This window comes from Panthera leo, chromosome D4, assembly GCF_018350215.1.
Source record: "Panthera leo isolate Ple1 chromosome D4, P.leo_Ple1_pat1.1, whole genome shotgun sequence".
Lineage (NCBI taxonomy): Eukaryota > Metazoa > Chordata > Mammalia > Carnivora > Felidae > Panthera > Panthera leo.
This window is the reverse complement of record NC_056691.1, coordinates 43,237,185-43,262,555: the sequence shown is the minus strand read 5'-3', so window position 1 is coordinate 43,262,555 and position 25,371 is coordinate 43,237,185. Positions and strand designations below refer to the sequence as shown.

The window sequence follows — 25,371 nt, the reverse complement described above, 5'->3', positions numbered from 1 at the left end:
TCTCACTCTCAAAAATGAAAAAATGTTAAAAAAAATTTAAACTTACTTTACTTTAGTCAAATTAGCTTCTTTGCACTTCCAGAAATATGCCAAGGATGTGTCTACCTCAGGGCCTTAGTACTTGCTTTTCTCTATGACTGGAAATCTCTTTCCCTTGACTTTTGCATGGTGACCTCAGATCCTGGTTCAGATGCCACCTTATCAGTGAGTCCTTTTCTTACTAACCTGTTGAGTATTGCAACTCCCTGTAACACACTTGGCTGGCAGCCCATCCCTATCTCCTGTCCTTCCCTGCTTTACTTTTTTCCAAGACTCCTACCACCATATGACACACACACATTTTATTTAGTTATTTGTTTTGTCTGTTTTTTTGTTTTTTGTTTTTTGTTTTTCTTTCTGTCCCTCAGGAGCCTTAGGCTATCCAGGTGATTTCAAAACACACCAATTCATATGAGAGGTTTGCAAAGCTGGAGATATTAAATTGATAGCAAATAGGCTGGCTTTAGTTCTAAGTATAGATTGCATACACTTGGAAAATATGTAATAGGGTACAAGCCAATACAATTTGCAAGAAAATGAGCCTTTAATTTCAAGAATCAAAAGTTAATGTTAGTTAAACTTATTCTTTTTTGTTGGGCTGGGAAGTTGAAGTGACCGGGAAAAATGGAAAGAATGAATGCTATCAGTGGACAGCCTTTGCCTTTAAAAAAGGGGAAAATGTGCCTTGATCTCTCTTTCTTGTCTGTATTTGTATTAGGCAATTATAATGTCTTTTGATACAAAGATGGTTTCTTTTTTATGTGCCAGCAAATGGCAGCCATTGGATAAGTTTCTCCTACTTCTCTTTTTCCTTCTGGCACTTCCCGCCATGGTCTTTCTCCACTCTTCTGTTTTCTCTTTGTTCCCCCAAGGCTTGATAACATTAAAAAAATCTTGGATATAAGTTCAGAAGAAAATGAGTTCAATGTGGGGAATCTGAGTGCTAGGAGTTCGAAGAGAGCATGTGGCTGGCTTACAGTGCCTTTTGGCAGAGTGCAGGGGACAGATCTGGCACAACTCCTCCAGGCCTTCACGGGTGGGGAACTGCTCACCTGGCCAGCACACTGGGCCCCGCAGAGCAGCCTAATCTTCCCTGCCTGTGGGTCACTCACAGTCTGTAAATATAGGGTGGAAGATTCTTCTGGGGTGGAGAAAACGTAAAGGAGGCAGTTTGTTCAGCATCTGCTATACATTGTGGCGAGGTACATGCATATGTTGGGCTTTATTCAGATAAATCATTTTGTCATGAGGCATCGTCAGTGCTAAGGTAAATGAATCAATTGTGTTTTGTCATTATGGATAATCATCAGGTTGTGTATTATATAATTTACCTATTCTTGGTCCTGAATTGAGTGCTTTTCATTGAAATACCTGTTGGCAGACCTGGGGATGACTTATGGCCCTTAGTTTGCTTCAATTTGTTCTTTCAGAGCTTCTCCACATTGTTCCAGTGATTCAGGCCCCAGAGGTCCCTGATGACACCCTAACAGGAGGGTAAGAGGACTATCTATCCAGGCAGAGTGTTTAGGCAGATAACATGAATGGGAATGCAAGGAAGATTGCCTACCCTTACGCCTGCCCCTGCTACAGAGCAATTACTGCACAAGACAGAGCAATCTCCTTTTTTTGTGCCTAGCAGAAATTCCTAGATTCCTAGATAACAAGCATTGATTCAATTATGTGACATAAATAATTAGAAAGACTTTAACTCTTCTAGGGTTTGTTTTCCATATAAGTGACTTTTAAAATGTAGCTTTCCCCCTCCCTCAAATATCCCACCATGACTTCAGAGATTTACAAAAGAATTATGCCTCTATCCTCTGGTTTTCATCTTCCAAATTCTTTAATTTTTCATCTTATAGAAAGAAGCTACCAACATACGAAAGAAAAAAATCTCACCTGAATGCACTATATCAATGTCTAACTTACCTCATCCTTCATTTTCTCTGCCAGAGTCTCTCTCCCCCACAGATTCACATTTTTCACTGCCTGCAGGGGTGTTAGAATGTAGAGTTCCCTGAGCTGGTGCCTCCAATGTTTCTGGTGTTTAAAAGTCCCTAGTCTTTCTGGCTACTACCTTTTCTTCCCTAGAGCCTATTCCTTTGAGCAAACTGCCTTTTTCTGACTTCTGGGAATAATTCTCTAGCACACACTGCCTTTTTTCTTGACCCAAGTCCATTAAAGTCACAGACCCCACCAAATGTCAACTGTTTTTTCCCAGCTAGTCAACAAGTAGAGAGAAAAAAACCACATTCAGTAAAGATATTCCTTCTCAGTTCCCAAGCCAGGGGAGACACATGCAAAGATACTCAAAGATCTATTAAAGGCTTCTGGATAATGGCAAAATCTGGAGACAGTATACCAAGCAAGGTCAGATCATTCTAAAAATATATGTCTTAGAGTACAAGAGATGCCTTATTTCTTTTTTTTAATGTTTATTTATTTATTTTGAGGGAGGGAGGGAGAGAGAGAGAGAGAGAGAGAGAAAGAGAGAGAGAGAGAGAGAGAGAGAGAGAGAGAGAGTGAGAGAGAGAATCCCAATCAGGCTCCATGCTGTCAGCATGGAGCCTGATGCAGGGCTTAATCTCACGAACTGTGAGATCATGACCTGAGCCAAAATCAAGACTTGGATGCTTTACCGACTGAGCCACCCAGGTACCCCAAGAGCTGCCTTATTTCTATCTATATCGGATGCAGTACCTAGAGCAGTGACCATCACAGAGGACATTGTATTGTAAAATGATCTGGATTGCTGTGTGACTGTGTTGTTATCTTAGGTATCATGAGAACATATACCATCTCCCCTAGTAAGACCCAGCTGGGCAGACATCTGAGGTACCTTGTCTTGATCCATCTAATTGCTTTCAAACGTCCCACCATGGAAGCAGTCAGCAGGGTTGTGGGACAGTTTAGAGGAATGAATAAGTGCTTAGGTTCTGGAATTGGACTCTGGGCTCGAATCTTGGCTCTACTACTGGAGAGTTGTGTTACTCTGAGCAAGTCACATAATCTATCTAAGCTTCAGCTATCCTATTCATAATATAAGAATAAGCAACCCCTTGCTAAATGGTTGTTATAAGGGTAAAATGAGATGATCATGCAAAGCTCTCAGCACATATTGTAATAACCATACATTTACTGTGATTGTATAGAGAGGCTAAGACACAAGAGTCAAAAAATGGCTTCACATAATCGCTGCCCAATATTAATTCTGAAAGAACCTGTGATCAGCACCAATAAAAGGTCATTTTGTAAAGGAAGGCAGCATGATTTCACAGTGGTAGAAGTGAATTTGTTTAGGTCTGCACACTCTCCCTGCTGTATTCCACCAGGCACACCAGACTACATATCAGGCTGAGGTTTGGATGCAGCCCATCCTCATTGTGGGCAGCAAATTGCATGTCTACGTTTATAAATAGAGTGTGTCCTGATCCATGTATAGTTCACTCCTGTTGCACCACCAAGGAAAAGTTTCCTCCTTGGGGTTGCAATGGGTTACCTGACTTGGTCTACCTACACTAATACACAAAGCAGGAACATGAAGCTTTCTACAACATTTTCAGGTTCGTATTCATTTTGGTGGTGGCGTTATTCCCTAGATGCTGAGGGGAGCCAGCATGAAATCAGGGGAGATGAATTAGACAACAAACCCAAAGATTGCCCCATGTTTGTCGTGTCTTACATTTGGTTGCAGAGAGCTGGGATTTGTACTGCCCTCGGACCAGTCGGCAGGTGGACCCATCCCCGTTGCAGACTCCACAGTTATCTTCCTTCATGGTGCTTCCGAGCTGGTGATCACAGCCAACAATCTAACAGGAAAGAGAGATGTATAATTCAACCAGGTGCTCACTGTAGGGATCCATTGTGAGGCCCATCATCAACCACTAAATGACCCTCCCTTCAATTCTGAGGAAGCATAAAACATGCTTCCCATAAAGGGGAATGAATTCAGCTGGAATTTCAATCAAGCTAGGGAAGAAAACAGGTAACGATGTTTTTACAGTTTAAATATATAAACAGAAAGAAGGGTGGAGAGAGAGAAACAGAGAGACAGAGGGAGAGAGATAGAAAAGAGGCAGGGGAGAAGGTGAGGGAGAAAGGAAATCTTCAACTATTGATATTATAGAGTCCTCATTAAAAAATCATTCCCACTGTCAATAATTATGATTCACGAAAACTACAAAAATACAATCATGAAGTAACTGTAGCAGGAAAAGTTCCAAGAATTATTTTCATGTTCCATATGTTCCTTAGGCTGTAAGCTGTGTAAGGGAAGGGGTTTTATATATGGGGTCCATTGGAGTACATTGATGTATTCCAAGCAACTAGAAGAATACTGGCAAAATATAAGCCCTTAATAGATATTTGCTGAATGATAATGAAAATACTTCCCTTTCTATAGCACAACTAAGAGACAATCACAGAATCATCTGGCAGAGGCAAGATCACTGTATGTATGTGTGGTAGGAGAGGAGGGTTGATGTGGAAGGCAGCAGATAGGACTAATACTGAGGCCCTTTTTTGCCTGGCCATGTCATGTACCAGGCACAAGTATCTTGTTAATTCTGAGAACAATTAGGCAAGGTATCTCTCCATTTTATAGCTGAAGCCATGAATCTTGCCAAGGTTACTTTGCTAATAAGTAGCTGAGTTCTAAACACATCTAACAAAACATTTATGCTTGGTCCAAATCAGGCTTAACAAAATCACAAGCACTTAATCAAGTATATGGACAAACTCATTTGTACTTTTATTCTTTCTTTCCTCTCCAGTGTTCAAGTTAAAAAATTCAAATCCAAACTGTATCAGGTTGTATCTCTATAGTTCTAGTTAGAGCTAATATCAAAAGACTTATTTCACTTCCAAATGATTTCAACTATTGTCTTTGACAAAAGTCAAATGAAAACTGTAGGGCATTGGAAGGGGCTTCTCTCCAGAAAGTCTCCACAATCCATTTCGTCCTTCAAAAATCTGATTGTTAATATGACCTTTCTTTGAGGCTTGATTTTCCTTTTGTGCCTTTAATTAATAATTGCAAACACACGTTTAGGCAAAGGTTTGAGAAATACAATTATTTAGCAATGCATTATACATGTGCTGCATTTTAAAATGCCGTAATGTGTATTTTTATACACATCATACATATACAGGAAACTTTTAAAATAGATGACAAGGCAGTAACTCCTTCAACAATTGTACATTGTTTGAAATACAAAGTTGTCAGGAAAACACACCGCCCAGCCTTATGTGGGGAGCAAAGGTGGTTTGGCTCTGTCCTAGGGGTTCACTGTGGTCAGGCTGCAATTCACCTCAATATGTTCACAGGTTGCAGTGAGGCCACGTCAGAATTCACCCAAGCTTCATCCCTGCAGAGCCAGCACATGCTGGCCTACGACTTCCTTGGTATGTTTCTATGGAGCTGCAGTAAAATTATTTTCAAAAACTTTCTGTAGACGAATCCACATAGGAGCTGAGTTGTATTCTGAGCGCAGTGTGAAATGGGAGTCCAGAAGTAACTTATTTACAAAAAACAAAAAAAAAATCATTTAATCATTTAGCCAACAATGACCAAGACCTGCTATGGGCCAGACACTGTGATAGGAGCAAAATCCAATGGTGATTTAAGCACAAAGGGCCTACCCCCATGGGACTTAGAGTCTAGTAGTGGAGGAACATATTACTCAAAGCATCACACACAAAAAATGTAAAATGATAATCGTGATTCAAACTATAAAACGCAGATACGTGATACCCTGAGAACATAAGATATGGAGAATTTGATCTGGTTAGGAAGGTCAGAGGTCTTCCTGAAGAAGAGTCTTCTGAGCTGGGATATGAATGAGATGCCAGAGTTAACTAGACGAAAGGGGAGTGCTGCTGTGAGATTTACTGCACGTCAGTCATGTGCAGTAACTAGCTAGTTAGAAAGTAATTCAAAACCAAAGTTGGCAGGGCGCCTGGGTGGCGCAGTTGGTTAAGCGTCCGACTTCAGCCAGGTCACGATCTCGCGGTCCGTGAGTTCGAGCCCCGCGTCAGGCTCTGGGCTGACAGCTCAGAGCCTGGAGCCTGTTTCTGATTCTGTGTCTCCCTCTCTCTCTGCCCCTCCCCCGTTCATGCTCTGTCTCTCTCTGTCCCAAAAATAAATGAAAAAAAAATTAAAAAAAAAAAAACAAAAAACCAAAGTTGGCAAAAAACAAAAGCAAAAATGTCAGAAGACTAAACCATCTGATTGCCTTAATAGGGCTGAATCCTTTGGAAAAACATGGATGGCAGTCTTAATTTAGGCAGTATTCAAAGAACCATTGATTCATCTGTTCCTTAGGGTTGGAAAGAGATGACCCTAATCTTACAAGATACTCAGCACTATGGAAGGGTGATAGGCAGTGGGAGTGGGAATTTACACTCTCAGGTGTCTCAAAAATAACTGGGTTTACTCTTTAAACTAAATAAATTACAGGTTCCTCAACATATTTAACTTTCTCTGGAAAAATTTTAGCAGTCTCTCATGTACCTAAAGAGCCAAATAGGAGATTACCATGAAAATCTCTCTCTAATCCTAAAGATTTCTTATGGCTCCAAAGCCATTTTAAGAAAAGAACAATCCAGCTTCACAGGTCCAAAGTGACAGCCTAATAGGAGCATCTAAATAGAAGGTGACATACGTTAAGGCTAACTTAACCAGATGTTAAGTGGATTTATGGGCATCAGAATATGAACCAAGTGAGTTCGAACTGGGCTTTGTTTAACTTCAGAATTGAAAAGACAAACATCTCCCTGACACACTTTTCCCTACTTTGTATCAATTCCTGTTTAAGGTGCCCAAATATTCTAACTCAATTATTTTTAAAACATGGAATATTTTAGCATCAGATAAAATGTTGTTATTTTGGTCCAAGTGGAAAACTGTTTGCAGTTATATAAAAAAAAAATCATTATTGACATATCTCAGTCTGCCTCAATCTATTGATCTGGAATAACTGTTAGATTAATTAAAAATTAGTTAAACTACTACCCTGAGGGATATCATTAATAACAGAGAAAAAAGAAATATATAGAAATGAGCTTATTTGGCAGTTATAATGACAGATCTCTCTGTGCCTTTGCACATACTATTATTTCTGCCTAGAGTGCTCTCTTAAATTCTTAATTTAGAAGAATCCTATTCATTCTTCAAATCTCAAATTAAGTGTCTCCTCCTCAAAAAAGCCTTTTTTAGGTTCCAGAGCTAATGGCTTTATTCCTCTATGCATCCTCTATGCGGCCATTTGTTCATACCTCCATGTGGCAGAGATTATTGGTTGCCACCCAACATCCATCTTCCCTATTTTTCTCAGTAACAGAACTTCAATTTTATTTGGGGGTAGCAATATATCCAGTTAAAAGAATGTATTTTTCATTGGCTGTGTGACCAACTTGTAAATAGTGAAATAAAAGTGAAAGTGTTGTGTGGGACTCCTGGGAAGTCTACTTAAAAGAAGCTGATTAGGGCACCTGGGTGGTTCAATCAGTTAAGTGTCCTCCTTAGGCTCAGGTCATGATCTCACGATTTGTGAGATCAAACCCCGCATTGGGCTCTGTGCTGACGGCTCAGAACCTGGAGCCTGCTTCGGATTCTGTGTCTCCCTCTCTTTCTCTTTCTGCCCCTCTCCAGCTTGTGCTCTCTCTCTCTCAAAAATGAATAAACATTAAAATAATTTAAAAAAAGGAGCTGACTTAGATAGCCCCTCCTGCCCTCTAACACTCTCCTTCCTTCCTGTTGTCTCCAGTTGCTATCTTGAAAAATGAGACAATCCTAAGAATGGGAGCCTTGCAGTAAGGATGGCAGAACAGAAAGAAAGAGCTTGGTTCTTGAACTCCCCTTGGACTGATGACGAGTTGACTTCTTTTTTTGTGAGAGAGTAAATCCTTTACGTGCTTAAGCCATTATTACTTTGGGGTTTCTTTTATATACACCCAATTCAAGTAGTTGTATAACTTATATTGAGCTTAATCTATTAATATGTCTGTTTCCATACCAGATCATGGGCTATTTGAGAGGCTGTGTTTCATTAATTAATCTTTGTGCTTCTGCTGTATGGCACAGCGTTTGACATTTGACATGCACAGTGAATGCTGGTGAATCAATGAAACACATAGCAAACATAATGGCTTGTTAATGAAGGCATTGTAGATTACAGATAGGCAGCTTTAGACTGCAGTCATTGATAGCACACACATAGACAAAAATGCACATGTATGTGTGTATGTGTGCTTGTTTGTATCTGCGTACCCAGAAGAACAGACACATCATAAATGACAACTACAGGTCAAACTGAAGCTTCTGTCCTGATGCATGCACAAGAATTACAGTAAAGGGCTAGTATTTTTAAGAGACTATTTCCCAAGTGCACCTATGCTCATTATTAGTGAAGTGTCATAGAAGGCAATGTTCAGGTCACTGAGTTCCCAGGCCCACCCCATTCTGGACAAAACATTAAAGTGAGATAGTGACCACTCATAACTTTGGCAACTACACAGAATATTTTTGTAAAGGGTGGAACACTAACCGAATATTTTGGCCTAATGTATTTTTTTTTACTTTATTTATTTATTTATTAAAAAAAATTTTTTTTAACGTTTATTTATTTTTGAGACAGAGAGAGACAGAGCATGAACAGGGGAGGAGCGGAGAGAGAGGGAGACACAGAATCGGAAGCAGGCTCCAGGCTCTGGGCCATCAGCCCAGAGCCCGACGCGGGGCTCAAACTCACAGACCATGAGATCGTGACCTGAGCTGAAGTCGGACACTCAACCGACTGAGCCACCCAGGCGCCCCTACTTTATTTATTTTTGAGAGAGAGACAGAGTACAAGCAGGGGAGGAACAGAGAGAGAGGGAGGCACAGAATCCGAAGTAGGCTCCAGGCTCCTAGCTGTCAGCACAGAGCCTGACGTGGGCCTTGACCTCACAAACCGTGAGATCATGACCTGTGCCGAAGTCGGTCACCCAACCGACTGAGCCACCCAGGCGCCCCTGGCCTAATGTATTTTATTCGTATTCTGCTACTAGGTGTCAACTTGATACAGCAGTCTATTCTCTGCATCTGAAATGACTGCACAATGTTGCACGCTCTCTCTCTCTCTTTTTTCTTTTTGGTAACAAAATTTTATCTCAGGTGACATAAAAAGTGAAAAGCTCCAAGATACTTTTGTTGTTTAAACACCATTAGCCAGTCATCAACTTTTGCTTTTCTGTCCTGATTGTACCCTTTTCACACTCACGTACGTATGTACAAACACAGACGTGCAGTCCTCCATCCTACGTTTAAGTAGAACATATACACTTACCACTGCTGATTCTTCTTCCTTCTCCTTCAGGGTTTACTCGGGGGGGCGGGGGCAGAAAACCCTCCTTAAACAAAAACTAGGGTGATACTATCCAATCCGAATTGGCTTACAGACTTGAAGCACGTCATGCCAATTTTAGGCATCAGGGCTATAGAGTGTGCTGATAGGGGTTTCTCCCTTTATTTTACAGAGCTAATAGTGAGTGAACAGACAGACCACAAGACTGGAATTCTCTAGACACTGAAATATATATAATAAAATGTCTTCACTAGGAGCCACAGGAAAAAGGAAGATTATCATCTGAATAATTTGGAGAATGTAAATGAACACAATCCATAAGCCGATACCATGCCCCAAACTGACGTGCTTAGATGGGTTCACTGCTGGCCCCAATTCAAATGGTTTCCCATAAGGACCTCAACTTCTAGCATCAAATACTGAGCCAGTGATGTCAAGCTTTTCTTGATCCAACACCATGAGGTAAGAAACTTTTAAATCCCTTTATTTTCAGCACAAGGAAAGACAAATATGGAAAACTTAACTGTGCAAATCTGATCACAGCTGCTCTTATTTATAATTATTTAATTCAGATAGAACTTTATGGGGAAGAGTGAGCTCTTACATACTTATAACTCATTTACTATTTACACTAATAGGAAAGATGTAATCTCCAACTTCACCTTCAAATAATTTAGATATTGATTGATTTGTTTATGCTTTACCTTTTTACAAAAATATCTACAGCAAATATACATACATATATAAACACACATATATATACATATATATACATATATGTATACATATATGTATATATATGTATATATAATTCAAGACAATAAAATAAATACAAGCACAAATGGGAATATGGGGCAAGCAGAAAAATAAGTAAGACAGATGAATTAAAGCCAGAAATGAGAGAACTACACAGAATGCATACTGAGGTTGTACACATTGGCTAGATGTGGGTTACATGTCTGAAAATGAGCTTCCTAGAAGAGAGGAAAACATGAGCAATTGCAAGAGTTACAACATTACTGGATCTTCTAGAAAATGTAAAGGATAATGTGTTCCTTGTAGTAGACACTTAATAAATATTTATGTAATGAATGAATGACAAACTGGCTGAGGAGAACCATAACTACTCAAAGTACTGAAATCCTAGATATACATCTACTGTGAGTTTTCTGAAAGACAGTGCCATGTAATAATGTCCCAATAACAACTGAACAAATAAATATAAGACCTTTCAAAGAACTGGCTCTTTAATAACCTTTGATGCACTCTAGTGGTCAGGGAACATTTGGTAAAGCAAATTTTCAGAAGCCAAAACAAATCATCTAGGTACACAGCATTTTAATGGATAGACTTCATCTAAGAATAGACTTCATACCACTTAGGGCTGGGCTGGCAAAAATATGGCACACGTGCATCTATTTTTCCTGCCAGGACCCATGACAGACATTGCTAATCAACTGTAGCACTCTTTGCCACTGAGATTTTATGTGGCCCCAAATCTTCAGTGACATTGTACTCTAGAAGGTCAAATCCAATAGACTATGGCTATCATTGGAGGAGACTACACCAATTTACTATTCCAGAGCCAGAAAAATGAACCAGCTGACTATCATTTGGATGATTCAACACAAATCTTTCTCTTAAAAATAACCTTCTTGAACAGTGTGAAGAAGAAGAGGAGAGACCCCTGGACCCACCCAAGTCTGTGTGCTGCTGCATCCCCGTGTCCAATGCCTGTGCCCTGCTGCCATTGCCACCATGGTCAAGGGATAGGCTGATGGGGATGCTAATGGAGATAAAGCCAAGGTAAAGGATGAGTCCCAGAGAAAATCTAAGGTGATCTACTAAACCTACTCCTCCAAAGCCAGAGCCCAAGACCAAAAAGGTCCTTGCAAAGAAGGGGTAGAAGGTACCCAAAAGGGAAAAGGGGGAAAGCTGATGTTGGCAAGGATGGGAATAACCCTGCAGAAAACGGAGATGCCAAAACAGAAGAGGCACAGAAAGTTAAAGGTGCCAGAGATGTCAAGTGAAGTGTGTGCATTTTTGATAAATGTATACTTTGGTGATCATACAATTTGAAATACTATTTTTAATCAAGTATTATAAAAATGCAGAATTTTTTTTTAAAGCTATGTTATTAGCACACAGAACACTCGTTGTTTGGGGGGAAGGGCATACGTCACTAATAGAATATCCTGGAAGCTAGATTGATATGAGGGGAAAAAAACTGTCTCTTCTAGTTTTGAGAAAATTCCTCTTGGTTCCCAGGAGAAGAGACTCCTTGATGTTGACACACATTAGCCATCTTGGCACAGATATTTTGTGGTGTGGAAAAACTAAAATTCATTTTTTTGTCCTCATCTCCCTCTCTGCCTTCAACTTGACTCCCTTAAACCCAAAGACCTACTGAAATCTGAGCCTAAGAAATGGTTCCCAGTCCCTTAAAAGAGTTCTTTTTTTAGCTTGTGGATCTTCAGATTGATAATTCTGCCATTTTCATTTCCCGAAAGTCAGGGTCAGCTTGTGAAAAGTTGTTAAGCAATATGCTAAGCGTGAAATGTTAACCTTCACTCTAAACTTTCCCTGTTCAGAGCATCAAATGAAGACTTCATTGGGTTTTACAGTGGCATTCTGATTTTGGTAGTCCATTGAAAAATGGAGTTTGAAAGTTGTTATATACTGTTAATGACCATCTGCCCATTTCCTGCCTGCAATACCATGATTGTTTACGGAAAGTATCTTTAATAAAGCTGGATACTGTTTGGCTTAGAAAAAAAATTAACACTTTCTTAAGATTTGAATGATTTCAAGTACAGATTATAACACTGAGGTTCATATAAGCTAAACAACTTCCCCAAGGTAACAAAGATGGTGACTAACAAAACCACAATTCCAACTTGGGATTTCTGACTATAGGTTATAGTAGGATCTCTATGAACCATGGAAACACACACAATATAATATTTATTATGACAATGGTGAATGGTGATAACAAAGTTGACTATTCTTATCAAGACCACTGCCACCAGAGCAGGACATAGGCACAGGGATGGATAGGTGGCTTCATCTGTACATGTGGCTTGGAAACACATATAGGAAGTAAATGGGAAGGTATGCTCTCCATCTACACTTGTGCTTCACACCTCCCTAATATGAGAAAACAAAATCCCTGACCATTCACAAAGGTGCTAATAGTGGTCCATGAGCTATGTTTAGTATTTTCAAGGCCTAATGGAAATATATTTACTGCAATAAAAGCATATAAGGCCCCCCAAGCCCCCAACCATCTCATTACACAAATAAGCTGAATCCAGATCTTTACTGCATTTTTTTTTTTTTTACTTATACTCAGGTATTTAAGTCATAAAATGGGAAAACAAATTATTAGTTAATACACGCAGTGTTTTGAGTAGATGGAAACTTCCAAAACACAAGGCCCATAGGAAAAAAATAATAAAGAACACCTTTGTGTTACAAAGTTGGGAACCACTGGTTGAGTCCTTTGTTTGTTGTTCAAATACCCTTGGGAGGACTAACACATGAAGTTGTTGATTATACTTAAATTAAACCAAACCAACTGAGCATAAGGCATTATGCTGGCTGTTATGGTGCTGTGGGGAATACACAGAAGTAGTAGGCATAGTCCAATCTAGGGTGAATGGGTTTAATCAGATAATTTCCTCAAAATAGTTGAGAACAGAAAAGGAGTAAGATCTCTAAGACTAAAGGTCATAGGGGTATGGAGGTAGAGAAAGAAGGGAAACCCACCTACACAAGAGAGAGTAAGCTAGTGTTTGCCAAACATTTGCCATATATATCTTCTCACTTAATTCTTTTCTAAAAATTGAGATATAATTGGTATGTAACATTAGTTTCAGGTATAAAACATAATGACATAATATAAATATTAATTTATATATATTCCAAAATTATCACCACCATAAATCTAGTTAACATTATTTAATTCTTGTAATATCCCTGAAAATTACTTAAAATTATGTCTATTTTACAAAAATAAAACTTAGACTCAAGAAGATTTGACAACTTGTCCAAGGTCACATTACTGTGAATTGATGTTGCCAGAGTTGAAATCCAAGCTGAGTAGCATTATGTCATCAGTGAGTGATTCCTCTATTCCATGATGTATTGTGTTCCTCTTGGGGGTTAGAAGGGCAATGAGGAGACAGGAAGAATGAGGATGAACATGTCTGTCGGCCACAACTTGCTGCCAAGAGCAACATCAGCCTACAGCTCTAAGTACTGAGATTGAGCATCAAGAAAAAGTGGGATCTTTGCCTTCAGTAGCTTTGAAAATATATTTTCAATGGGAAGGATTCCTTTTTTGAGGCAGCAATTGAATTGATTTAAAAAGAAATTTGTTGGGTTTTTTTTCAACAGCGATTCACACATGTCACAGAGAAACACTGGTAAATACCTACAGGTTATCAGGCCAAATGTATGAGGTGTAGCTGTCCTATGCTCTAATACACCACAATGTGGGCAAAAACTTTATGTGAAGGCATTAATTCCATTTGCTCCAGAAGATTTTCCAAAGGGAGCTTCCCAATACATAACAGTCTCTCCTCTGAGTTTACCAATCACTGGTAGGTAGGCCTACCCAATTTCCTCTTGGATTCACCAGTCCTTCCAATGGCCCACAAGATCCTTTATCATCTGAGTTACCTCTGTGACCTTATCTCCTTCTGGCTCACTCTTCTTGTTGTTCTTCAAAAATAGCACTTTCTTGTCTTAGGATAGCACCTCTGGATGGAACATTCTTTTTCTTTCTTTTTTTTTTAATCAGAGAGAGTATAAGCAGGGGAGACAGGAAAAGGGGAAGAGAGAGAGAATCTTAAGCAGGCTCCATACTCAGGGCAGAGCCTCATGAAAGACTTGATCCCATGACCCTGGGATCATGACCTGAACTGAAATCAAGAGCCGGGCGCTCAACCAACAGAACCACCCAAGTGCCCCTGGAATATTCTCTCATAGACACCACTAAAGCCTCCTTTAAGCTTTGCTGTTAACTTTCATCTTCTCAATAAGCTCTACTTTGATCAGACTATTTAAAGCTGCATCCCAGACCCATGTTCCACACTGTTTTTTTTTTTTTTTTCATTCTATGGCACTTCTTTTATAATATAATTTGCTTATTAGGTTTATTGTTTATTTTCTATCTCCTCCTAGAATATAATACCACAAGTTTCCAGTGTCTAATAATATAACAAACAATGAATAAAAATTTGTTGAATGAATGAATGAATGAATGAATTCTGTATATAGGCAAGGCTAGTGGGGAGAGAGAGAGATTATGTTTTAAAGAATTTTCCTCCTTATCCCACCCTAGAACATAATAACAGTTTATACTACTTAAACTCTCTGCCACTAGTTCCAAAGATCAAAAAAGAGCTCTCGGTCAAAAAAGAAAAATATCTCCATGGATGCATCATTTTATAGTACTACAACTTCTACTTTGATTTCCACTTGTCACTTTGCCTACTGTGTTTCAAGTCCTTCATGCACTGCTCCAAAATTGCCTTAAGGTATAAATGCTTATTATTTTCAAGTGAGTCTCCCTCTTTATCCACTAGGCACAGTGCTCTAGGCTTCACATCCTAGCTTTGACATCAACTCTGGACCTGGAAGCTTACTTTGTACTTGATCTCCTGAGCACCTGATTTTTGGCTTTTCCAAAGGGACTTTAGCTTGGACAGTGCTAGGCCTGACTCCTCCCATTACTCTGTGTGGGCTCTAGCCCTTTGGCTGGTCATCTGGCTGGATCAGAACCATATTCCTTCTCTACCTCCAACCTACCCATCCACACTCTCATCAAAGGGTAGGGACTTTAACCACTTCTGTGGTTAAAGGCTAAAGGAGGACTCCTTGCAATAAGATGTGACCAGGTGCTGTTTTTTAAGCGTCTTATTTCTATCTTCTCTACCATTTGAGCTAGAGATATTGTCCTGTGCTCCTTATTAGCTTGCTTATGCTTGCAGTTCTAGAGATGCTGGGGGATTGCCACTGGTTCTCTGATGTTTAACTCTTTATATTATTAAGCAAATGGAAGAAAATGATGTCAATGTTAGGGGTATGAGACAGCTGATAGAAGGAGCAGTGAATTTATTAGATTGCAAATATTTTTAAGTGTTTTTCCAGCACTGCCTTTCTTGAGATCAAGAATTTAATCTACTTAATGGCTGGGTAAACATACCCTGAAATGGAAAAAGAGAATGACTAAGTCTTATTTCCAACATTTATTATGTTTCTTAGGTGCTCCTGATCTAATTTATTTTTCTCCTTTCTTATTTATTTCAGGGTCTGGCCAAATTGTGGTGTAAATTTATTGCTAAAAACATATGGACTTTTTCGCATATTGCTTTTGGTTAAATTTGTTTGTCTAGTAGTCTTCAGTAGAAATTCTAAGAATTATCCTAGTATAGACATAGACTAGAATTCATTCTCGGCACATGGTCAGTGGACTTTAACAGGCTGTCTTCTTCTCTCCCCTGCTTCCAAAATTAGGGTGTCTGGAGAATGCGAAACAAAATTATACAAAGGCGTGACCTCCGGCCTTGCTTCTGTCTCTTAGACTGTGAAGTGCCCAAGAGGGAAAGTGTTGAATTTGGCCTCACTTCACATGGCATTAACTGTAATTCTTTGTGAATTGTGGTGACATCATGGTATACTTTGACATCACTGCTCAGACTCCCTTCTGCTGCTGGGCATATAATGCATAGTTTTTGTTCAAACACAAGAGTCCTTTGTTGAGAAGAAAAGATAGCAGCTGGTCTTCTGCTCTGATACAAATGTGGATCTTACTGGAATGTGTCTGTTCAGTAAGTCACCACAAAGTAGCCATTCTGCTATGATGGTTAGAACTCACTCATACACATCGCTCTGGAAAATTCTGTGAAAATTTACATCTAAAGAGGTCAAAATTCCAGATGTGGCCACAAGTCAGCAAAATTCTGCATATAATAACAATGCTCTCACTCACATGTTTAGGTATATTATCTGAAGTCAATATCCAAAAAGCAGTAGTATGCTGCCTGTACGAGTGTGGCAAGGATAGAGGGGAAAAAAAAAGGAAAGGTAAAGAGGGACATATCTGTCTCCCAAAATACTTCTGGTCCCACAGCCATCCAAGCATCTGGGATCCCTAGCCAGGACGGCTTCCACCATTCCTTGGCTCTCAAGTCAATTCCTAGTTACTTCCCAAAACCTATGACCTTATTCTAATGTGAAGCTTCTGGGTGGGGCTATTAGTATTCTGATTCAAAGTCAGTCATAAATGTCCTCAACTGACATTTCCTTTTTCCTTTCTTGAGTTCTCCATTAACATTTCTGTCCTAGGGTAAAAGCCGATAAAATGGATCAAAACAGAGTTTATCTAAGAGTTTATATAAAAATATCATCTGTAAAATGCCTCCAAACTTCTGTCCCATACGGCTATCATACTTGCACAAGGCAGAAAAGTTTCAAATCAGTTTGAAAAACTAAAGGTTGTTAATCTCAGATCATTCCCTGAGGAACAAGTCATATCACAAAATATTTGGATGGGATAGTAAACTTCTTTTAATGAAAAAAAAAATTGTTCTGATTGTTTTACTCTTTCAGGGAACAAATAGAGCCATGACATAATCCTCAGTTCTACCATGAGTCTTACAATTGTTAAAAGTATTTGCTCCCCATCTAGAAATTTTATACTTAAGACCAATAGGACCATAGTGCCCATCCCAGTCTTTTATCCACACATTCACTCCTGGAATATCATTACTTATATAAAGAATCTATGTGTTGTATAGCCCTAACTCATGAGAGAGGCAGCATGACATCGTGGCGGGGGGAACAAACAACTCAACCTGAATGTGATAATTAGTACATTTGCTTGAATATATCACACACGTTCACTATGAGATTCAGTTCTCTCATGACTTATAAGAGGATGATCAATCTACTTTATATACTTGTAAAGATTTCACGTGATAGCTTACAGAAGAAGATCTACTACAGGGCCTACCACTTAACAACTCTGATATATGTCCTGGAATTTCTGGGATAATTCTACTCTCAAACCTTCTGTTTTATAGTCCCCATAGTTATTGGGCCATATGTGCTGATTACCTTGGGGGGATATGTGGCCATTGTGCAAAGGGGAGGTATTCTGCTCCTATATGTGAAAATGTGTCTGAGGTTGTAAAGGGTGGCATGGTGACTTGAGCACCTGTAGACTGCTTGTCTCACAGTTCTAGGTACAGGGTCAAGTTTGTAAGAGCTCAGATCCATTTGAGTTCCTCTGGATCTGACAACAGCAAATATAAAGTAAGATCATAACCCTGATCCTGTGGAAGAAACAGACTCTGTTTTAGAGGGCAGAGCAAGAGAGCTTCATTGAAAAAAAAAATTTTTTTAAATTTCCCTCTACCTTGCAAAAGTGGCCAGTGAAATAGCAGCAAGCTTGATTGACTCTTCCGGAAATGATAATTGGGACTTTTTAAGGACTCTGTTAGAAATGTAAAAAGCCTCTCTGGGATTGCTGTTGGAGTAGCAAATAATGTCCTCTGCAGTCCACTCAAATGATAGAAGAATGCTTAGGATTCTTAAAATATCCTTCCTTAGCTCTACTTCTAGACTACTAACCTAGTTAATTCGAGACCACTTTCAAATATGTTTAAGAGAAGAACAATTACTAAGCGTTATTTGTCAACACAAAAGAGATTTCTCAAATTCAGTCTTCTAAAACCTGAAGTCTGGAGCAAAATATATTTTCAGAGGTGGGAGCAAGAGTTTGGGGTCCTGTTTTCTCCATGGGAGTCTGCACCCATAGGAACATGTTAATATATGTGTTAATATATGACAGCTGAGTTTAATGAAAGAAAGTGAGTAGTCAGCAAATCTAGTTGGTCGAAGAAATATTAAAAAATCTATTTGTGTTAACGGGGAACAAATGTGCAATGAATATGAATGTGCAAACCAAAACAAATCAGTTAAAATTTTTATTTATTTATTTTTTTAAGGAAAAGTAGCCTGCTCAAAACTGGGAATTAGAATGGTTTCTCAATCAGAATTAGCAATAAACCAATCAAATAGCAGTCACAAAGTTGTAAGAGAAACATGGACTTACTGATTTTTAATGGGCTCTATATTTCCTAAATCTGATGTTAGGTCAGCCTCTGGATGTGGTGACTGGATTGAGTGGGAAGAAGACTGACGGTTATCCACTTGGTCACCCTTTCAAACTCTATCTAGGCTTGTGAGTTTATGATAATCGGTTGTATTTCGCTGAATCACTACAATACTGACTGTGGCAAAAATAAACTGCCCTTTCTTTCATTTTAGACAAAACCAAATTCACTCAAAGGCCCTGAAATAAAAAGAAATGACTGCATACATTTTTCCCATTGAGAAAGATCAAGAAAATTCCACTAGTCACCCACTCACATTCATAAAAATGAACTATTATTCTTTCCTATAATAGTCCTAGTTTAAAATCAGCTGAAACTATAAATTTCAAATCCGACGGAATTTGATACTTAGCATATGTCTAAAAATTTACATTTAAATCTCAACATATTTTAGGATTCAAATTTTTGTAATAGGTATAATTGGTTTTTAGTCAGTTTTCTAAAACTACCTTAAAAACGAGCACAGAAAGCTTATCTATGTGCTATCTTCTAACTTCTATGAAGATACCCAATTACCTGTTTCAATGCCCTCACATTATTGCTTCCTGGTTGGACCAGGGGTAAAGAAGAGGGGAGATTTTCATGGCTCATGCAACAGTCATAATTTGACAAATACTAAACCAACTAACATATCTTCTGTATGTATTATGTATAAGTTATATAAATTTTGGATAATTGGTTTATATTAAAATAATACACAATGTGTCCTTATCAATACAACTATGTGAATCTAAAATAGAAATGTCCCCCAATTCTGCAAGACTGGGCCTACTAAATACCACATTTGCTAGAAAAACATGCTTTAACCACTGATTTTAAGGTTTTCAAGTGCTGTCATGTCAAATGGATTCTTTGCATGGTTTTGACCTAGTCTTCTTGCCATTTTCTATATTAAAATTCCACTTGTATTAAACTATTTCCTGTAGATGCAGGCATGTTAGAAGGAATCACTTACTGGGATATTTACCAAAGAATAGATGAAAATAGGGGCACCTGGGTAGCTCAGTTGGTTAAGTGTCAGACTTCGGCTCAGGTCATAATCTCACAGTCCGTGGGTTTGAGCCCCACGATGGGCTCTGTGCTGACAGCTCAGAGCCTGGGGCCTGCTTCCGATTCTGTTTCTCCCTCTTCCTCTGCCCCTCCCCAGCTTTCAGTCTGTCTCTCTCAAAAAATAAATAAACATTAAAAAAAATTTAGAAGAACAGATGAAAATATTTGTTAGTATCAGCATTATAGCTTTTATGAATATGGTGCTGCCCAGAACATGTGGGCATTGAGTTCTCAGATGATTTCTAACCTCTATTTCTAAACTCTTTCCAATGAAAGTGTTAAGACTAAGGACACATGGATTTCCCTTGTCACTTGCCTTAGCAAGGTGTGGTCTTCCCAGCTGAAGTCCATGAAGCCTCCTGTTTTGTGGTTAGTGTTGCATCAGAGTCGAAAGGAAGGTAGAAAATAAATAGTGTCAGCCACAATTATTCTTAAGAGTGGGAGATTATACTAAGAAATTGTAGACTGTGGCAAAGGATGTTTCTCACTTGTCAAATGTGATGTCAAGAAGAGACAACAATAAATAACTAGTGAAGGGGAAAGTATCATGATTATCAGGAAGCCACGACTATGTCCCCCAGGTACTGACTGATGTTTTGCTGAGTTCACGAAGCCTTACACAAACTGCATAGATGACAAACCTAGGTGATTTTTTTTGTCACCTGTCTAGAAAATGGCAGACTTGGGGTTCCAACCTCTTTGTAATACTTCATTCCTATTACACTGGGTGGTCTAATACACCAGAGGACTTTTTTTTTTTTTTTCATTTAAATCCAAGTTTGTTAACATACAGTGTAATAATGATTTCAGGAATAGAATTTAGTAATTCATCACCTACATATAGCACCCAGTGCTCATCCCAACAAGTGTCCTCCTTAATGCCCCTTGACTATTTGGCCCATCCCCCCACCCAACACCCCTCAAGCAAACCTCAGTTTGTTCCCTGTATTTAAGTCTCTTATGGTTTGTCGTCCTCTCTGTTTTTATACTATTTTTGCCTCCCTTCCCTTATGTTCATCTGTTTTGTATCTTAAATTCCACATGCGAGTGAAATCATATATTTGTCTTTCTGACTTATTTCGCTTAGCATAATGCACTCTGGTTCCATCCATGTTGTTGCAAATGGCAGGATTTCATTCTTTTTGATCATCGAGTAATATTCCACTGTGTGTACATATGTATGTATGTGTGTGTATATACATATACATATATACCACATCTTCTTTATCCATTCATCCATCAATGGACATTTGGGCTCTTTTCATACTTTGGCTATTGTTGATAGCACTGCTATCGACATAGGGGTGCTAAACATAGGGGAGCACGTGCCCCTTTGAAACAGCATTTCTGTATCCTTTGGATAAATACCTAGTTGTACAATTGCTGGGTCATAGGGTAGGTCTATTTTCAAATTTTTGAGGAACCTCCATACTGTTTTCCAGAGTGGCGGCACCAATTTGTATCCCTGTCAGCAGTGCAAAAGGGTTACCAGAGGACTTTTAAGTCAGCTGTCTGTATACTCAGAGGAGTAGGGAAGCACCACTGGGATGTAGCAGCTTCTTATATGACAGCACACTGTTTTAAGACATAGTTTTTCAGGGAATGTTTGTACCTCTGCTTTAAAACCTAGCCTATCATGTATCAATAATGTTCACTACGTTTGTTTCTTAGACCCAACTAAGGACATTCAAAAGGGGAAGATGGTTCTGCAGGACAGTCTCTTGGGACACAAAAACTTCCCAAAAAAGATTCCAAGGCTTTTTCCAATAGTATGAAGCCCCTCCCCCCCACCTCCGCAAATTTATTTTCAATGCTTGCCGGTAGCTTGGCTTTGGCATTAAGTCAGCTATTACCTTAAGCAGAGGGGAAAACATCTTCAGTTGCAGTTGGCAAGACTAAGGGGAAGGAGGGGGGCAGTGAGGAGGGAGAAGACGGAAAGGAGATGAACTCAGCCCAAACACAGCTCACATATGGGCGGCCTGACCCAGCAAAGACCTCAAAAGCCCTGCCAGTAGCCATTGAGTACGACCTCCAGGCGAACTTTTGATTTGTACCACGCAGTGTCAGGAAGAAGAAAGCCCAGGATGACACATGGCCAATTCTCTAGCATCCTGACTTGAACACCTGATTCACACATACAGTACCTGCCTCTGCTCCCTCCACCCAGCTTGGGTCAGAGGCCAATTCGTGAGGCAAGAAGGATGCGTCCTGATACCAAAGCACCATTACACACAGTCCTGACCTCCTCTGTCAAAGGCAAAATAAAAACATTTGGAAAGCATGTGAACAGAGTATTTTCATACTAGTTTTTATTTGAGAACCTCACATAATTCCAAAAAACAGGAACATTGGCAACTTCAGCTCCAGAAATGTTCAAGATTCCTGTCACAGGACAACTACAAGTAAAAAATGAGGACCATGGGAAGCGTTAGTTAGGTGGGAAGCTGGCAGCCCACTTATGCTCCTGAAAGAGCAATTCTGTCTCTGCGCCTGAACCCAAAGCTGTCCACCCCATTTCCATAAAGATTTCCTAAAGAGAGGGCAGAATCCCTGGCCGAATATAATCATGCATTGCTTTAAAATGTGTACATTGTCAAGGTTACGTTTCTGGACTAAGTGCTTATCTGGTAGTTCCACAAGACCCACTTCTTTTGCAATGGGATTCGAACTTTCTTTCAGACATAACTGCTTTCTCAACTACAATGCTGGCATTGGGTCCAATTAGATCTGAAGAAAAGGCTCCATTTTGTAAGTGGTCATTTAAATTGCAGACGTGGATTCATCCTGCCAAACTTGTACATGCTATCATAAATCAACACCCGCATACATAGCAGGCCGCAGCGCTCTGAAACACCTCATTGGTATGCAAAGAGGCACAGCTATACTTTTCTTTCTTTCCAGCAGACAGCATCTCACCATTTTCATGGTTATTCTCTGAGCTTGTGAGCAGCAGAGGGAGAAAAGGTAGGGAAGAATACAGGCTCCAGGAATCCCAAGCCCAAACTTTTGTAAATTGCCTAGAGAAGCTGAAGAAGTTTCAGGGCCATGATCTCCATCACAATGAGCAAGCCCTTTACTCAACACCCTTTATGGGAATGTATTGTCCTGGCTGTTGGAGGGTAAACAGCTGAGAAGTCACAGCCCATGCTTTAGAGAGCTTTGTAAGCTAGAAGTATGGGTACAAGAGGAGTAGGTGGTGAGCTGGTGAGAATGAAAAATGGTACAGCTGCTGTGGAAAGCAGTACGGAGATTCCTCAATAAATGAAACATAGAATTACCATATGATCCAGCAATTCCAGCTCTGGATATATACCTAGAAGAACTGAAAGCGAGGACTTAACCAGATAATTTGTAGGCCCATGTTCATAACAGCATCCTTCACAACAGGCAAAAGATGGAAACAGCCCAAGTGCCTACTAGCTGATGAACAGATAAACAAAATGTGGTATATACTGTTAAATTAATTAAACAAGGAGGCCATTAGACTGATGTGGCTCTAACGCCATGGCAGCCTACGTAAGGAAACCTAGATCTAAGTCTATAAATGCCTCAACGTTACAAAATCAAAACTGCAAAGACAGCCAATCAGTAAGAGTCAATTAGGCTCTAAGTTATAGCCAGTCAAATAATTTCCTTTCTTTGCTTCTGCACTTTCTTTAAATAAGTCTCTCCCCCGGCTCCTATTGGTAAGTGCTCCCAACCATGTCCAGTGTGATACTGCCTGATTCTAATAGGAAAACACCCAAATAAACTCACTTTTTAATATGCCTCAGCTTATCATTTTAACATTTCACACACTGGAATATTATTCAAGCTATAAAAAGGAAGGAAAACCTTACACATGATACAAGAGTAATGAACCTTGAAGACTTTAAGCTAAGTTCAATAAGAGACCAAGATTACAAATACTGTATAATTCCAATTATATGAGGTACCCAGAATAATCAAATTAATAGAGACAGAAAATGGAAAGATAGTTACCAGGGGCTTAGAGGAAGGGGAATGGGGAATCACTGTATAATGGGTATGGAGTTTCAGCTGGAGAAGATAAAAACGTTTGGGGATGAATGGCAGAGATGGTTACATATACAGCAATGTATATGTACTTAATGCTGGTGAACTTGAACTATCTATCTAAAATGGTTAAAATGCTAACTTTTAAAAAAATTTTATTAAATTTTTTTTTTAATGTTTATTTATTTTTGAGAGAGACAGACAGAATGCGAGTGGGTTAGAGGCAGAGAGAGACACAGAATCCGAAGCAGGCTCCAGGCTCTGAGCCGTCAGCACAGAGCCCGATGCGGGGCTCGAACTCATGAGCTGTGAGATCATGACTTGAGCCAAAGTTGGACACTTAACTGGCTGAGCCACCCAGGCGCCCCCAGATGGATTTGAACTTGAATGCAAATTCTGTTACTTATTAGCTGTATGACCTTGTCCATGTTCTCACATTTCTCGATGTCTTGGTTTCTTCTGTAATATAATTCCAATAACACCTTCAAAAGCTGTTATGAGAATTCATTATAACAATGTAACGCTCTTAAAGTGTACCAATGGGAGAAGCTCCTAACACTATTAATTATAACAACAAATACGGCTGTGGAAGCTGAAGAAATGAGAAAGGCAAGAAGGAGATGCTAATGTGTGTTTTTAAATATTGTTCGCTGCTATTCTTTAAAACTCAAAAATGGAGCTCTCATTTTAGATAAAAATATTATTATTCATTATTCAGGTGACTTAATTTGCTCCCTCAGAAGCTGCCCACTGACCTAGGATAAAGAAGGAAGATGGGAGTATTCAGAACAGGTATCAAAAACTCAGAATTCACCACCACGAACACATTGGTTGTGCCCTTAGCCAGCCGCCCAGTCCCCCTGCTTCTCCATGTCTGACCTACTTATCTGCATGTGTCAAACACCTCTCTATGAGGAAGAAAAGTCTTGACAGATTAGATACAGTAACAGATTCTCTACAGGAGCACACTCCTGTATCAATATGGACAACTGAGAATTGTCTGTCTCTGTTTGTTTGAATGGGAGAATAAAAGGTTTTATGTAGTAGCTTTGGGGTACAGATGGGACTAGTTTCTCATCGGCCTGGGAAGGGTTGATAGAGGAGGTGAGATGTGAGCTGTGAACTAAGGAATGGCGGCAGTACTTTGGAACAATAAAGGCAACCTGCCAAGTCCCCCCCAAATCGGAAGCAGACTAGAAGGCTGGCCTGGGGCTTGAAGCCAGGTGGGTCCTGATTCTAGTGCTGGTACTGTGCTAGACACATTCCTCCAGGCTGCACACCAGAAACTTCTTCCTTAAAGGCCCACAGAAGTCTTGCTGGAATCCATTAAAACATTGTTTGAACCCTGGTGAACTTTTGGCTGAAGAAGAGAGGAGGCTCATGTTTGCAGCAGAAGGTTCATCTTGTCCTAGTACAAAAAGATTTTAGTAAGAACCAACACAGAGGTTTTCCATGGCTTGTCTATCAATATTAACTTCTGAGCATTTCCAGCCCATCAGATTCTCCCACTAAGGGATGAAGGGTGCACCTTACTGTCCAGGGAACAGAATGACTCGGGGTGTAACTACTCTCCCGTAGGCAGTAGGCAGTAGCAAAATCATATCCATTTCTTAAGACATTTTTAAATGTACGAGCCCACACTGTAGTACCTTGTTAGAATTACTAATAATAATGGAAGATGGTAGAATTTTAAGGCAACTGCAGAACTATTGCCTTAATAGATTGTTTCCTATTATGGG

General features: G+C 39.5%; 1 protein-coding gene and 1 pseudogene across 2 annotated transcripts in view; one reads left to right on the top strand and one right to left on the bottom strand.

The window, feature by feature from the left end:
- ADAMTSL1 (ADAMTS like 1) overlaps positions 1 to 25,371 on the bottom strand; it is a 378,657-nt gene that overhangs the window by 247,280 nt on the left and 106,006 nt on the right. For both annotated transcript variants that reach the window (XM_042913347.1, XM_042913348.1), the window contains exon 5: positions 3,722 to 3,848. In XM_042913347.1, the coding sequence (XP_042769281.1) occupies positions 3,722 to 3,848 (127 nt within the window). The remainder of the gene's footprint in view (positions 1 to 3,721; positions 3,849 to 25,371) is intronic.
- On the top strand, positions 11,142 to 11,413 carry LOC122205190 (annotated as a pseudogene).